Source organism: Myxocyprinus asiaticus, chromosome 16 (genome assembly GCF_019703515.2).
Source record: "Myxocyprinus asiaticus isolate MX2 ecotype Aquarium Trade chromosome 16, UBuf_Myxa_2, whole genome shotgun sequence".
Classification (NCBI taxonomy): Eukaryota; Metazoa; Chordata; class Actinopteri; order Cypriniformes; family Catostomidae; genus Myxocyprinus; species Myxocyprinus asiaticus.
In genome coordinates this window covers 41252723-41267983 of record NC_059359.1, presented here as the reverse complement: position 1 = coordinate 41267983, position 15261 = coordinate 41252723, and the positions used below count along the sequence as shown (strand labels likewise).

General features: G+C 38.3%; 1 protein-coding gene across 2 annotated transcripts in view; it reads left to right on the top strand.

Annotated features, from left to right (window-relative positions):
- Positions 1 to 15261, top strand: part of LOC127454406 (ceramide synthase 2-like) — a 33593-nt gene that overhangs the window by 8605 nt on the left and 9727 nt on the right. Inside the window, exons 2-8 of one of the 2 annotated variants that reach the window (XM_051721592.1) lie at positions 4329 to 4505; positions 5412 to 5529; positions 5668 to 5786; positions 8666 to 8723; positions 8834 to 8884; positions 9653 to 9745; positions 10301 to 10429. In XM_051721592.1, the coding sequence (XP_051577552.1) occupies positions 4333 to 4505; positions 5412 to 5529; positions 5668 to 5786; positions 8666 to 8723; positions 8834 to 8884; positions 9653 to 9745; positions 10301 to 10429 (741 nt within the window). In that variant the 5' untranslated portion in view covers positions 4329 to 4332. The remainder of the gene's footprint in view (positions 1 to 4328; positions 4506 to 5411; positions 5530 to 5667; positions 5787 to 8665; positions 8724 to 8833; positions 8885 to 9652; positions 9746 to 10300; positions 10430 to 15261) is intronic. The other variant, XM_051721593.1, reaches the window with a different exon arrangement.

Genomic DNA, 15261 nt, shown 5'->3' with positions numbered 1-15261 from the left:
AGATTTATATTTTGCTTTGTTACATTTAAAAACAGAAAAAGTTTTAAATAACTAATTATTATTAATTTCGTGTTTTTTCTTCTTTCTTTTAAGAAAGGAAACAAAATAATATGTGTAATGCGTGTTAGTTTTATAAATTTGCATGGTGACATTGTGTGGATGAGTTTGTTTCACTTACAGTATCAATTGTTTAGTTATTTTAATGTATTATTATATTAATGATAATGCTAAGAAAACAGTGTTCTACTGGACAATCCTCAGCCTTGGAATAAAAGGCATTTTAGGTCAGGACTTACACTCTAGACTAGAGTCTACAATTAACTGTTAAAATATTAATTTCAGTCTGTTAACAGGCTCTGTGTGAGAAATTACTTTAATAGTCTCAACCACAGGAACGTCTCCATAATGTACACCCGATTGGCAAGACCGGGTGAAAACGCTAGTTACGTAGGTAACTTTGGTTCTGTGAATTCCAGATGACCGCCAGAGGCGGTGCTTAAGCACTAGTGGATTATCGCAGTGCCAGTTTGATAGGTCGTCAGAATATACCAACAAAGAAACCTCGAGGATTATAGCCACATTAGCTCAGCATTCAGCTTCGGTATGTCTTTCTTGCACATTCTAAGTGACAAATAACTCTGGTGGTCATCCGGAATTCACAGAACTACAGTTACCTACGTAACTAGCATTCTGTTTCATTCCTCCTAACTGACAGAGGTGGTGCTTAAGCACTAGTGGATGACTACTACCAATATAGTCATGAGGAATGCCACCCACCTGAAAAACAGTCAAGGCTGTCCCTGAAGAACTGCTGAACTCACAGCATGAGGGGTAGCAACATTGACCTTGTAGAAGCGAGCACAGGTACATGGAGAAGCACAGGTAGCAGCTGCACAGATATCTGCCATGGAGACTCCTCTAAAAGCAGCCTCAGATGTAGACATAGCCCTAGTAGAATGACAAGAAATACTTCCTGGCAGGGGATTTTGGGCTTTCTTGTATGTCAGAGTGATCACCTCCACATTCCAGTGTGAAAATCTTTGCTTAGATACAGTGGCACCCTTCCGGACACCACCATAGCAAACAAATTGCTGATCTGTTTGTCTAAGAGAAACGGTAGCATCCACGTAGCACCTCAAGGCTCGTACAGGACACAAGAGGTGATCCCTTGACTCATCTGCTTGGGACAAACACTGAAATGCAGCCAGATTAATGGACTGATTCACGAACCGAGGAAACAGAACTTTAGGAAGAAAAGATCGATTTGGCCAAAGCACAATGCCAGAATCATCCGGCAACCAATGCATGCATAACTCTCTAACAGACAATGCATGTAACTCACTGACTTGCTTAGTGGAAGCGTTGGCCAACAGAAAGGTAGTTTTAAAAGATATCCACTTAAGGTCAGCCATCTGCAAAGGTTCGTATGGCAGTAAACAGAGAAAGTCAAGCACAAGTGGTAAATCCCACACAGGAAAATGGGGGTTGAGGACTGGTCTTAATCGTCTCACACCCTTTAAAAAACTTAAAACAGTGGGGGGGCCTGGGTAGCTCAGTGGTAAAATACGCTGGCTACCACCCCTGGAATTTGCTAGTTCGAATCCCAGGGTGTGCTGAGTGACTCCAGCCAGGTCTCCTAAGCAACCAAATTGGCCCGGTTGCTAGGGTGGGTAGAGTCACATGGGGTAACCTCCTCGTGGTCACTATAATGTGGTTCATTCTCGGTGGGGCACATGGTGAGTTGAGCGTGGATGCTGCGTGAAACCTCCACACGCGCTATGTCTCCGTGGCAAAAAAGCCACGTGATAAGATGCGCGGGTTGATGGTCTCAGATGTGGAGGCAACTGGGATTCATCCTCCACCATCCGGATTGAGGCGAATCACTACACCACCATGAGGACTTTAAAAAAAAAGCGCACTGGGAATTGGGCATTCCAAATTGGGTGAAAAAAAAAAAACCTACAAACAAGATTATGGGAACCAAGAAAACCTTTAACTGTACATGATACGCAGAAATGGCTAAACGTATACCTTAAATGTGTAAGCTGCCTTGCCTGCATCCAAAAGATGTTGCAAAAAACTCAAAACTCTTGAATCCAACTCATGATCCCTGCACCATGAAGAGAAACATTCCAACGTGCAGCATAGAGCTGATGTGTGGATGCAGCCCTAGCACTAGCAATAGTATGAACAACAGCAGATTCACAATCAGTTAGAAGAGGATTGGACCCAGAGACCAAACCCAAAGCTGCAGACGGGCTGGTTCCGGGTGCCAAACACTGCCGTCCATCTGCGATAGCAGATCCAATGGGTGGTCGCCTTTGACGCGAAAAAATCCATTTCTGCTTTGCTGAACTGATGTCATATGCTCTGCACCACATCCGCATGAAGCCTCCATTCTCCCGGATGCAGAAGATCCCTTGATAGAGCATCTGCTACCTGATTGCTCGAACCCAGGAGGTAAACTGCCCTCAGTGATGCTAGTCAGGGAAGAGACCAGGTGAGAATCTTGCGAGTGAGATGCAATGACTTGAGCGACTTCATGCCACCCTGATGGTTCAGGTGGAACACTGTCGAGGTGTTGTCAGACCGAATGAGCACATGACGGTCTGCCAGAACCGGCAATATATATTGCAGGGCTAGGAAAACCGCACATAATTCCAGGAGATTGATGTGGTCCGTGGACTGATCTTGAGACCAACGGCCACAAATTCCCCTGTGATTCCATGTTGTACCCCACCCCTTTAGGGAAGCATCGGTCGTGACCACCTCCCGACGAGAAGGAATGGCCCCTAGGGGTACACCTGTCATTAAAAACTCCCAGTGATTCCATTGTGTCAATGCATGAACACAACAGTGGGAAACAACAATCAACTGATGACGATGTCTGGTGGGGTTCAACTGCAAACTGTTGTTCCATGTCTGGAGAGGCCTGAGGTGGAGCAAGCCCAGTGGAATCACAGAAGTGGCGGCAGTCAGCATCTCCATAAGCTGAAGTAACACTCTGTATGGCAACATCATTCCCAGCCAGAAAAGAGCAAGGAGCTGCAGAATATTGTCTGCCCGAGCATGTGACAGAGTAGCAGACATTGCATAAGAGTCCAGAGTCATCCCAATGAAAGTAACCGATTGCACCGGAATCAGGCTACACTTTGTCTCATTTACAGTGAGACCCAGTTTCTGCACATGCTCTAAAAGCAGTCTGGTGTTGTGGACAGCTTAATGTCTTGTGGGGGACGGTTTCTGTAGTGAATGACAGGTTTTTTTTTTTTTCATTTTTCTAAATAAAACTAATTGTTAGCGCTTCCCATTTAGGTTATTTTCATTTAAGTATATCAGCAGCAACCATTTAATGCATGTTGTACATTTTTACACCGTGAAAATAGCTTGTATTTGACAAAAATTCCATTATCGTCAGCAAGTTAACTGAGAAATACGTATCATGGTGTCCAAATAAAGGTTCTACAAAAAATATGTATGAATGAACCTGGCGTCATCCATGTTTCCTTTTCTTTCTGACAACAAAGGACTTGAACGCGACGTACTCGTAATTACCACTTCAGAAGTGGGAAGTAGGATAATTCCGATAGCATATGAAGGCAGCATTAGGCTATGTCATGACAGCAATGTTGGAAAATTGGATAACTTTACACAGATATGGTTATTAAACAATTTTATCAAACTAGAGTCATGTTAACATGTATTAAGTTGAAGTATTGTGGCTGTACTTTTGAAACACTGTGTATTCAGTGTTTTTGCATTGGACCTATTTACTTTCATTGCATGTGCCTTACTGAGCATGATTGTTTTCTTTAGAAAAACAGGGATGAGTCGAAATTATTTTCTGTGGTAATCAACATTATGCCACAAACACTGTTAATAAAGTTTAACTTATATTAAACCCAAAACATTCCTTGAAAGAATAAATATCTATGAATTAATGTAAAGTCTCAAAACCGTGTTGGTTTTGATGGTAATGTCTGCTCTGAGTGCTGTTCTCACTTCATTCTTAAAGGTTGGAATAAAACATCCAAATCTTTGATTTGCAAATGGTTCTATCATCTTCACATGTTCACCATTTTGTCCCATGATTAATATACATCATAGTTTTTTATGCAAGATTTTACTACAAGCTTATTCCAAATTAATTGCTGAACCTCACTGCTATTTTTAATGCCCTTACAAAAAATCTAGAGTTCTGGCAAACTAGCCACAACTTGCTACAAATTTGCCACTCATTATTTTCTCATGCAAATTAACTTGTGATTCGCCACATATGTTTGCCAGAAGTTTGCAGCTCTCTCAACTTGCTCTCTCTTTGTCTTTAGCAATATGTTGGAGGGGTTGAGTGAAGTGTTGTGGCAGGAGCGTCTCTGGTTCCCAGAAGGTTTGGGATGGGCAGACCTGGAAGACCATGATGGGCGGGTCTATGCAAAGGCTCGGGATTTGTGGGTGGTACTGCCAATCGCCCTCATGTTTCTTGTGATTCGACAGATCTTTGAGAGGTGGGTTCAAAGCTTTTACAAGGTCTAGGTTTTTTTTTTTTGGTCAAAATCACACCTTCATTTCTACGATTAAGCTGTTCAGATTCTGCCATTTGAGGTTTAGGTTCTGTTCCTTGTCAGACATTTAAATTTAAATGTGATCCTCCTTCTGCCTTTTATGAAGATCAAGTAATAATTCTCAATTGCCCACTCCCAAAAGTTATTTCCCTTATTAATGGAAATGCTCAAATGTAGTAACCCAGAAATCACTTAATTTTTTCTGTAAAGAGCTGCAGCTCTGTAATGCAGTAGAATTGCTGTCAGTGTGAAAGCTATACGCACACTTGTCGTTAAAGCCACGCAGCATCGCCATTCCTGCCCCACAGACAAAGTGTGTATTAAACAGGCCTTAAAGGGCAGCTGCCTATGTAGGCAGTAGATAGTGATACAGTTCAATGGGTTTTGGAACAAAGCCATAGTATTAAGTTCCTAATCATAAATGAATCCAGGGTCAATCCATCCAAAATCTATAGGGCAAACACATAGTCCAAAAAACAGGAATCTACGCCCCTGCTTGTAAAAGAAAGTGCAATAAATGGGCTAAAATTATACACAAATGGTATAGACTATGACTATGAATGGATACACAGATATACATGTGTGTCAGTGAAGGCATCAGAAAAAAGACTTCGGGGTAACTGTTTAAGCAAAACTCGATTGGCACACGTACATTTTCATTTTCAATCTGGATGTAAATAACTTTACTGGTGCTCTGCCGGCTTATTCAGAGTGTAAATATTAGTAATGTATGTGTTGTGCACATATATGTTTACATTTTGACGTCAAAACCAACACATTCTAAAAACACGACATATCTGGTGATAGTGATGTTGTACAGTCTCTCGATGTCTCTGTTTGTATGTTTAGGGTTGTTGCTACACCACTAGCCTCATTACTGGGCGTTAAGGAAACTGTCAGACGGCGAGTTACACACAACCAAACACTGGAGTCCTACTACTGCAACACATCTAAAAACCCCACACAGGTGCATAAACTGCAAACACATTTCACTATTATACAAGACAACACTACTAAATCACTAAACTAAACAACCACTTAAGTAAATATGATTGCCTCTGTTGATCTGAGACATCAGATGTTTGGTTTTGCTTGCTATCTGCAGAGTTCAGTAGAGAAACTGTGCAAGCAGACGGGTTGGATAGAAAGACAAGTCCAGCGCTGGTTTAGACGACGGAGAAACCAAGACAGACCTAATGTTCTTAAGAAGTTTCGTGAGGCCAGGTACAAACACACTTAGACATCTTCACAGGTATGTAGCTTAAACAATGACTAAAGTATTTGAATCAGAATTTTGTTATTAACAAACTAGGCCAAATGTCATGCTTTTTGGCTAATCACAGAGCTATCAGAAATGACTACTTGCAGAACTGCTTCCACATTCTACTTCGTTTTTTTGGTTACAGCATTCAGCACACCTACATGTAGAGATTTACTTATGGGAAGGCAGATTATTTTTTACCTTTTAGGGCTGTCAGTTGATTAATTAATAAATCATGTTCTTGGTATTAACATTAACACCGTCTCATTAACGATAAATTCCACCATACAACAATTGCAAATGAATTTACTTTGGTCAAATGTCCCAGATGGATTGATTTTTTAATAAATTATCTGTTCTCTTACTCTGACCAAGCTTTAAAAAACACTCAGAACAGAATGTCAAATTGAATACATGCATTTACTGCACTGAAATATATTTTACAGCACATATTTAATCAATCTCAAATGATATAACTAGAGCTGTCAGAATGATCACATGCGGATAATTTTAAAAGTTTAACGTGTAAATTTTTCTTAATCGTGATTAACACATTTACCGTTAATACAGCATAAACCAGCATAAACACTGGTTTTAAGGGCGGAACCTGTGTAATGTGTCTGGCCGGAGTCGTTACACTGACGCACACTTCACCGCGCACACACACACACACACACACACACACACACACACCAGAGCACTTCTACCAAGGTGATCCTACAAGCTTAGCATAAAATAACAAATCGCTCCCATTGACATTCTATGGGTAGTACTGTCGTAACAGGCTAGTTGACAGTTACGCTCTCTCCTATGATAAAGCCACGGAGGTCGTTATCTCAGTAAATAAAAGAATCTATGCACACACTCACACAACCGTCCTTCCATGATAAAATTATGGCGAAAGGAGCTCTTAATGCTGTTTGATGTACAAAACAAGCCCAGATGGGACTTGTGACAGATATCAAGTATTTTTCGGCCTGTGTAAGGTGTATTTTAATTACCACAGAAGAACGTCAAGTCTTAACTATCACCAAAACGCTGAATGAGATGTTTTTTTCTGCAAGCGCTTTTCATGTGGAGTTCAAAGTGACGGTTGGCGCTGGCGCTGACTCCTTGACGCGAACCATAAACACGCTTCATGATTGCTGTAACAAAACGGATAGCCACAGTCTGCCAGCAGATTAATATTGTGGAGGATTTGAGTTTAAGAGATTTAGTGCCCATTGCAATAAATATGTAACCTAAGTGGGGACTAGTTTTTTCAATTAGTCAAACTCCCACTTAGACTTTGGGAAACATTTATTGTTTAATGTCAAATTGGTAATATTTTAGTGCATTTTTTCTTTAGATTGTGGAAGGCTTTGTTTAGAAAATGTTAATAAAGCATTATATTGCTACATTTAGTTTTTTTTTTTTCCTAAGATGGAAATAAATGCATTTTGACAGGAAAAGAAGTATATATAGTGTCAAATTACAGCACTTTCCAAATCTGTGATTAATCGTGATTAACTACAAAACATTATGCGATTACTCTCGACTTTTTAGCGACTGACAGCACTAGTTATAACTCATTATCTTTGGCAGCTCTTCTACTTATGCATTTACACTTCAACATATATCAAGATACTTATCAATAAAACAATGACACAAAATAGATATGAAAATGTGCTTGGAGTTTTAACCAGCCATTACTTTCTCAGATCAACTTAGGCTAAATTAGCGCTTTAAAAACTCTTCTTTCACTGAATTTTAAAGACAATGTTTACAGTAATGTTCCGAATATTTCTTCTCCTGTCTCTGAAAATATACATACTTCAAAATCGTCTTCCAAATACTTAAGTTTCGGGAACTAGGCAACTACGACACATTGTAAACCCAGATAACTGGAAATGTTATTTCAAAGTGGAAGTACGTCATGACAGTGTGGCTCAGTGCAAGTAGTCCATTCTCTGGAGCTGTCTAATCCTAACCCTACATTGGACTGCACTAGGCAATTCTGGTAGCTCTGTGATTGGCCAAAATGCTAAATTTGACAATTCTGATAACTTCTACTTTACCCTGTGTAACACGGAAGCTTGACCTTTGGCCTATGATCTGAAGTTCTGAGATCCTTATTTGGGAGATTTGTATTTGTATTTCTACATTTTTTCTTGATATACCAACCTGTAATTTTAAAATATGAAAATTTACAGCTAATTCCACCTCCAAAAAAATTCAAAACAAAAAATCTGCTGTTTAAAAATATGGTTGTTAATTAAAGAATATATGCCACAAAATCATACATTTTGTTAAATGTCATGTGTCAAGTATTCAAATGAGCAAAATTCAGATTCAAATACTTTAATCATTGTTCTAGCTCCATATAAATGGACATAAAACTTTTTCACAGTAGCACCTTTGATTTTTGACGGGAATGAAAACGAGGGTGTGAGGTATAGAATTACTGTCTCTTCAATGACATGCACTGTATAAAGCTATTATAAACTCCCAGGAAAAGTAATGGAAAGTAAAAAAAATTCAATGTTTCATCAACGGAACAATCCAAAAACACTTTAAACAAATGTACAACCCATTGAATAGACTGTACGTCTATCCCTCACAACCTCGTTGTCATTCCCGTCAATCAAAGATGCCGCTGCTGTAAATAAGGTCTTTTCTGAAGTCCTATTAGCTTGGACCAATTTTTGTGTGCTAAGTCTTAGCTGCTAATGTGTGAGATTAAATAATAGTATATGAAAGTTGACTGAAATGTTTCCACTATTAGCCTATTAAATTCTTTTACAAAGCATCTGAGCCTTTAACAAAATGGCTAATGTCACTGTGTGTGTGTTTTCTTTTGTAGTTGGAGATTCACCTTTTATCTTCTCGCCTTCATCGGTGGTCTTGGTGCACTAATTGATGTAAGTCATTTGCCATTTGCAGTTTCCCCCAGTTTTCATACTGTAATCTTATTTCCTGTGCTGACTCCTCACAATCATTTCATATGTATACCCCCCCCCCCCCCCTCTAGAAACCCTGGTTGTATGATTTAAAGGAAATGTGGAAAGGGTTCCCCACTCTGGTGAGTTTTTACTGATAACAACACAAAACAACAAACTCCTGTAGTCTTTCATCACCACATAGAGTAGATTGGAATTGCGGTCTCATGGCCCTCATTTGTGTGTGTCCTTAAAGTCCATGATACCATAGGGTGTTCCATTTATCATTTTAGGATTTAAAAACTACCCAATATAGTCCATGTGACATCGTCTTGACCAAACATAGCAGATGTTAGAGGTGGAGAAAAAAATGACGGTAAAGATGATATCAAGTGCATTTCATCTGCAAATATCACAATAGTTTTTTGCTTTTTAAACGGTTGTTCTGAAAAACAGTTCACTCATTTTCTTTGTGTGTACAGTTTTTGTGTATGGTATGCACACTTTTTGGTGTGATATGTATATTTGTTTAAAAAAAAACTAAAAAAAAAACATAGCCATAGAGGCAATAGAGTTTTAATTTTTCAAGGGTACCTTGCCATCACCAGTAAATACAATCTAACACAGACAACATACAACAATTTGAAATGCACATGGACCACATACAGTACTTCACACTTGGCAAATAAGTACTAAGCATTTACATAACCAATAGCTTTAATAGGAACTCTTAAATTACAACTGAGCTAAAGTGATGTGATTTGCATCTAATCGAATTTGCAGTCAAGTAAATACATTAAAGTCTGCTTATGAGCAGTTAAGAGTCGGATAAACATCATAAACCTCATGTTTTCAAACCACTTATTGCTTAAAAAGGTTTAAGGCAGACTATCTCTCTCTGTCTCATTTAGACACTGTTACCATCTCAGTACTGGTACTACATGCTGGAACTGGGTTTCTACTTTTCCCTTCTGTTCAGTGTGGCTTCAGATGTCAAGCGTAAAGTAAGTTATTCCATCATCCTGCTGTCCATCTGGCATTCCATCATTGTTTTACACATTAAACCTCATTTTTGCATCTTCATATATCATTTTAGTCAAACACACAAAATTAAATTTACTGAGAAGTACAATATTCAAAGCAGCAGCTGATGTTTTGAATCATTTCAGGCTGTTTTGTTTTTATGGTGGGGTTGATGACAGGCATTTATAATGTAATTTTTTCATGTGCTTTCAGTAAAAAGTAAAAAGTTAAAATGCTCTTTGTTAAGAACACTGGACTGTAAATTGGAATAAAATAGCCTAGCTCTGACCACGTATGCAAAACATGACCATTCCATCCAATTGTGTGTGTAAAATAAAGCATAGTATCAACTAGGGCTGTCAATCGATTAAAAAATGTAATCAAATGAATTACACAATATGATGATTAATTAAATGAATGAATTGCAAATAGTCACTATATCAGTATTTGTTTAGAAAATCCTCATTATGTTGTTGTTGACTGCAGATATTGTATAATGATATTAGATTTAGGAGTAACCAAACTCTCTACCTCAGGACTTCAAAGAGCAGATCGTTCATCACGTGGCTACCATCACACTGATCAGTTTCTCCTGGTGTGTGAATTACATCAGAGCTGGAACACTGATCATGTTTGTGCATGATTCTGCAGACTATTTACTAGAGGTAAGATAAACCACATAAACACATTTCTTATATACTAATACATTTATAAAACAGTTTGTTTGGCTCTGTAACAAATATTAGGTAAGAAAAGTGAAGATCAGTGGGTGTACTAGTGGAGACAGAGGACGTTAATGTGACTTTTATGTTGTCCACTGTCAGCAGTGTGGAATAATACAGTATACCAGGGGTCGGCAACCTATGGCACACATGCCAGCATTGACCAGGAAAATAAAAAATGGCACTCTATGTTAAAAAGGTTGACGACCCCTGCAGTATACACTCACTAGCGGCTTTTCCACTATAAGGCCAGTGCGAGCCAGGGCTATCAACTGGCCAGCCAGGGCCAATAGCCTCGGACCTCAAGCCGCAAGACCTAAATTGATCCGCGTTCCCACCATCTGGACAATAACTCAGCAGCGTTGCCCAAAAACCTGTCCTTAATACGCCGCTGTGCAAAGCAAGAGGGAAGCTCAAGCTGAGGTATCATGTTATCTAGTTATCTAGAATATCGAGTTTATATTGAATGTAAACAGTAAGATAAGTTAGCATTGACAACTCACTGACTGTTACTGCCATGGTGTCCTGAGGGGTCTCTCCACTAACAGCGGGACAATGTCCCAGCACACCATCTATGAAAGTTCAACCAAACCATGAAAGTAATTTCTTTGGGCACCGCTTTGTGCATTGTGCGTTGTGACGAATTTGTACTGTGCCGGCATTATTTAATGTATTTTTTCCCCGCTGGGTACACAACCTGGGAAGTTTGGCGAAACTCCACCTTTGACATTGAACCCGCCTCAAACCTCGGTTGGTCTTGTTTGGCCCAAGGGTAATCGGTGGGCCAAAGGCCATTGAGAAAGCCCAGAGGAGGCACAATGAAGCCCCGTGACAGTGGGAATGCAACTGGCCCTGGCACACACTAGCATGCCCTCATATAGCCCGATAGTGGAAACGCAGCTACTGAGCACTTTATTAGGAACACTATGGTCCTAATAAAGTACCCGACATGGTCTTCTGCTGTTGTAGCCCATCCGCAAAAAAGAAATGCAACAGCTCATTTTTATGTTATTATCTGTACTAATCATTAGTATATGGTCTAAGAATAAGGAATGTCATTGCAATTAATTTGCAATGAGAGAGTTTAAACAGTCCAGAAAAGAGCCCCACATTTTTTCAAAAGTCTTTGGTGTTTTTCTAACATTGAAAAGAATTTTCTCAGGGGTGCAATATGAGATGAGTTCATTAATCGACTGTCTTCTTGATGGAGGATGAGTCGACTTCCAGTTCGTTAATATACATTTTTTCCCTGTAATTCCAACCAAAAGGGTGAAATACTTTTTATGATGATAGACAAATAATAAATCAGTTTCCCCTAATACCCAAATTCTAGGATCATTACTAATGGGAATATCTATAACCTTTGAAGATACATCAATTATATATTTCCAAAAGTCATTTAAAACAGGGCAATTCCAAAGCATATGGAGTAAATTGCCTTCAGATGTTTTACATCTTTGACATTTTGAAGAAATAACAGTATATATCAGGTGAAGTTTTTGAGGAGTATAATATGTTCGATGCAGAATATTAAATTGGACTTGTCTATGTTTGGTAGATATTAACATAGTCTGCATTCTTTCCATAACCAGGGTTACCACGGGTCCTTAAAAAGTCTTAAATGTACTTTTTAAAATTAAAGGCCATAAAAAGTCTTAAATATCTTAAATTACAAGAAGTCTTAAATTTCGTTTGCTGAGGTCTTAAATTTTGGGGTGTGAATAGAGGAGATGCTTAAAACGCAGAAACTGCGCGAGTCAAAATCATCTCTCTCTCTCTCTCTCTCGTGCATTTAGCAGCTGACACTTGAGTTTAGTGTGAGCGCGCGCAGGGAAGCACATTTTTACTGAACTTACGATGTTACACATGTATAAACCTTCATAAAGCCGTTAATCAGAAATGCAAATGGCGTTATTCTGCGTCTCTGTAAGCGAGTGATGCGCTTATATTGTTGCTCCTGCTTATAATCGACAAAGCGGTCAACGATACAATTTGCAAGCGCGCGAGGTTGGAGCGGTCTTTTTGATGCCTTTCAAATCATTGTGCTTCCTTATTTTAAATCACCTTTGACAATAATTGTAAAGCTAACAGAACTACTCAGCTGCAGAGCTACACCTGTTATATCTCTCATCTCCTCCTCTCTTGAGCTCCATCTGACATATACAGGTATTTTCTCTGCCATTTGAATCAATTTAAATTTTTTTGTAATAATATACAAAACAATAATAATATAATTATATAAATTATAATATTAATAATATACATAATATGAAAATATATTATCTATATTTAATATTTAGTATACAATCTGTTTTCAATATACATCATAACTAATTATGCAGCACAGTTCTCTTTCATAATTTAATCCGTTAACATTTTCAGTACATATTGTCAACTTTAAACGTCCATTTTAAAGGTGACTGACGAGATATTTCACACAAAAATGAAAATTGTCATCACTTACCTTCATGCTGTTGCAAACCTGTATGACTTTCTTATTTCAGTGGATATCAAAAGGAGATATTAGGGAGTTTCAGTCACCATTCACTTTCATTGAATGAAAAACAAGATGCAGTGACAGTGAATGGTGACCAGTGATGACAGAAATGTAATTTTTAAATGAACTGCCCTTTAACTACCTGTTAAAGAATTCGGTAAAGGTATCTGCCAAGAAAAAATGTATAAATGTTGTTCAGCACATGCTAGACCTTATTCACAGCAGCGCCATATAACATTTTTGACGAGAATGACAACGAGGCTGTGAGGGATAGACGTACAGTCTCTTCGGTGGGCTGCACTGCAGTTTAAAGTGTTTTTGGATCATTCCGCAGACAAAACATTGGAAAAATATCTTTTCAAGGACAAAAAACTCCAGACAACATGAGTTGTGGAAAATCAGATGGGATATTGGAGCTTTTTACAGATTTATACCGTGCATACCATTGAAGAGATGGTAAGTCTATCCTTCACAGCTTCATTTCCATTCCCATTAAAAATCAAACATAAGGTCTGTAGACCAATCCTCTTGTTTACAAAAATGTCAGCGCATGCGCAGTAAGTGGTGGCAGAATGCCCGCTGACTGTTGTGTTAGATTTGACAGATTAGCGGATTAAACGAAAGTATGATACAAAACCATAATAAATACAAATATATTCTTAGCGATACAATTACTATAATAAAATGAGTTAATAACAAACATGTAATCATGTTCACTATAAATTTATGCTGCAAAGTTGTGAGTTGAAATTATCTCAGTCCAGTCAGCTCTGTTGATGATCTTGAAGCCACAGCAGTCATCTAGAGCCCTCGGAATCATTTTTTCAACAACGTAATCCAATAAAAGTTTACTTTTTATGCATGGTGTTTGACATAAGCAGTGACATTGCCAAAGCATTGGTCTGTTGCGTCACGTCTTGCTGGAAAGCAAGTGACTAAAGAGAAGGGTCACAATATAGGCTACATACTTTAGGCTATGTGCATTCTTAATGAATTCATTTAGAAAAGAAAACACATAAATGCACAATAAAATATAAAAAACATGTCCAGAGACATCCAAGTAGTCTCAGTCATTTTGTATTTACCAGCTAATTAATTATTAAAAAAACATATATATATTATTATTATTGCGAAAGTGGTCTTAAATTTTTCTTTTATTTGGCCTTAAAAAGTCTTAAAAAGTCTTACATTTCATTCCTTCGAACCTGCAGAAACCCTGATAACACGTTCCCACTCTACAGGGTCATATGTACAGTCAAGATCTCCCTCCCACCTTTGTCTCAAGACTACGTTGTCGAATGGCTTAAAATTATCTGTTATTAACAGATATGCTGTATCCTACAGAAGCAATACCTCTTGTTAAACAGAACATTTTCAAGAGGTGATAGTTTTGGAATGTTAGGGAATGTCTGGGGAGTGATCTCTTTCACCCAGTGTCTGACTTGCAAATATTTGAAGAAATTATGTTTTGGAATTTTATATGTCTGGGATAGCAACTCAAAGCTCATTAAAGAATCGTTAGTATACAAGTCCTTTAGCGTCTTTATACCTTTACTTGCCCATGCTTTTAGGATACTATCAGCAATACCTGCAGGTGTAACGGGGTTTTCCAAAAGGGGGGAGTGTCTAAGTGGAGTAATACTAAGACCAAGTAGGCCTAGTTGATGTGATTCCACCCAAGCGGAGAATGTATGAAGTATTATCGGATTTTCTGTGAATTTAGATAAACTTCTTTTGGACTCCAAAAAAGGAATGACCTTTTGTGGGATGGAATTCATCTCCCACTGTTCTATTACTGTCCAGCTAGTATCAGTCTCATCAGGATTCAACCAGACCCATATAGGGTGAAGTTGTGAAGCTAAATAATAATGTCTACAATTTGGAAGATTCAGTCCACCTTTATTATATGGTGTTTGGAGTTTAAGATGTTTTACTCTAGGGTTTTTACCTTTCCACAAAAACAAGAAAGCACCTTATTTAGTTCCTTAAACTAAGACATGGGAATGTTCAAGGGAGACACTGAAATGTATACATATATTTAGGTAAAATGTTCATTTTTATAACGTTGATTCTACCAATTAGTGATAAGGGGAATTCTTTCCATTTATGCATATCATCTTTTACTCTGTCCAGAAGTATGGAGTAATTTATTTGGAATATATCATCATGTGTTAAACCAATGTGAATACCTAAATACTTAAAACCACTGGGGCACAGTTTTAATGGTTTAACTATATGTTTTAAATCATCTGGTATATTAATAGGGTGGGCTTTGCTC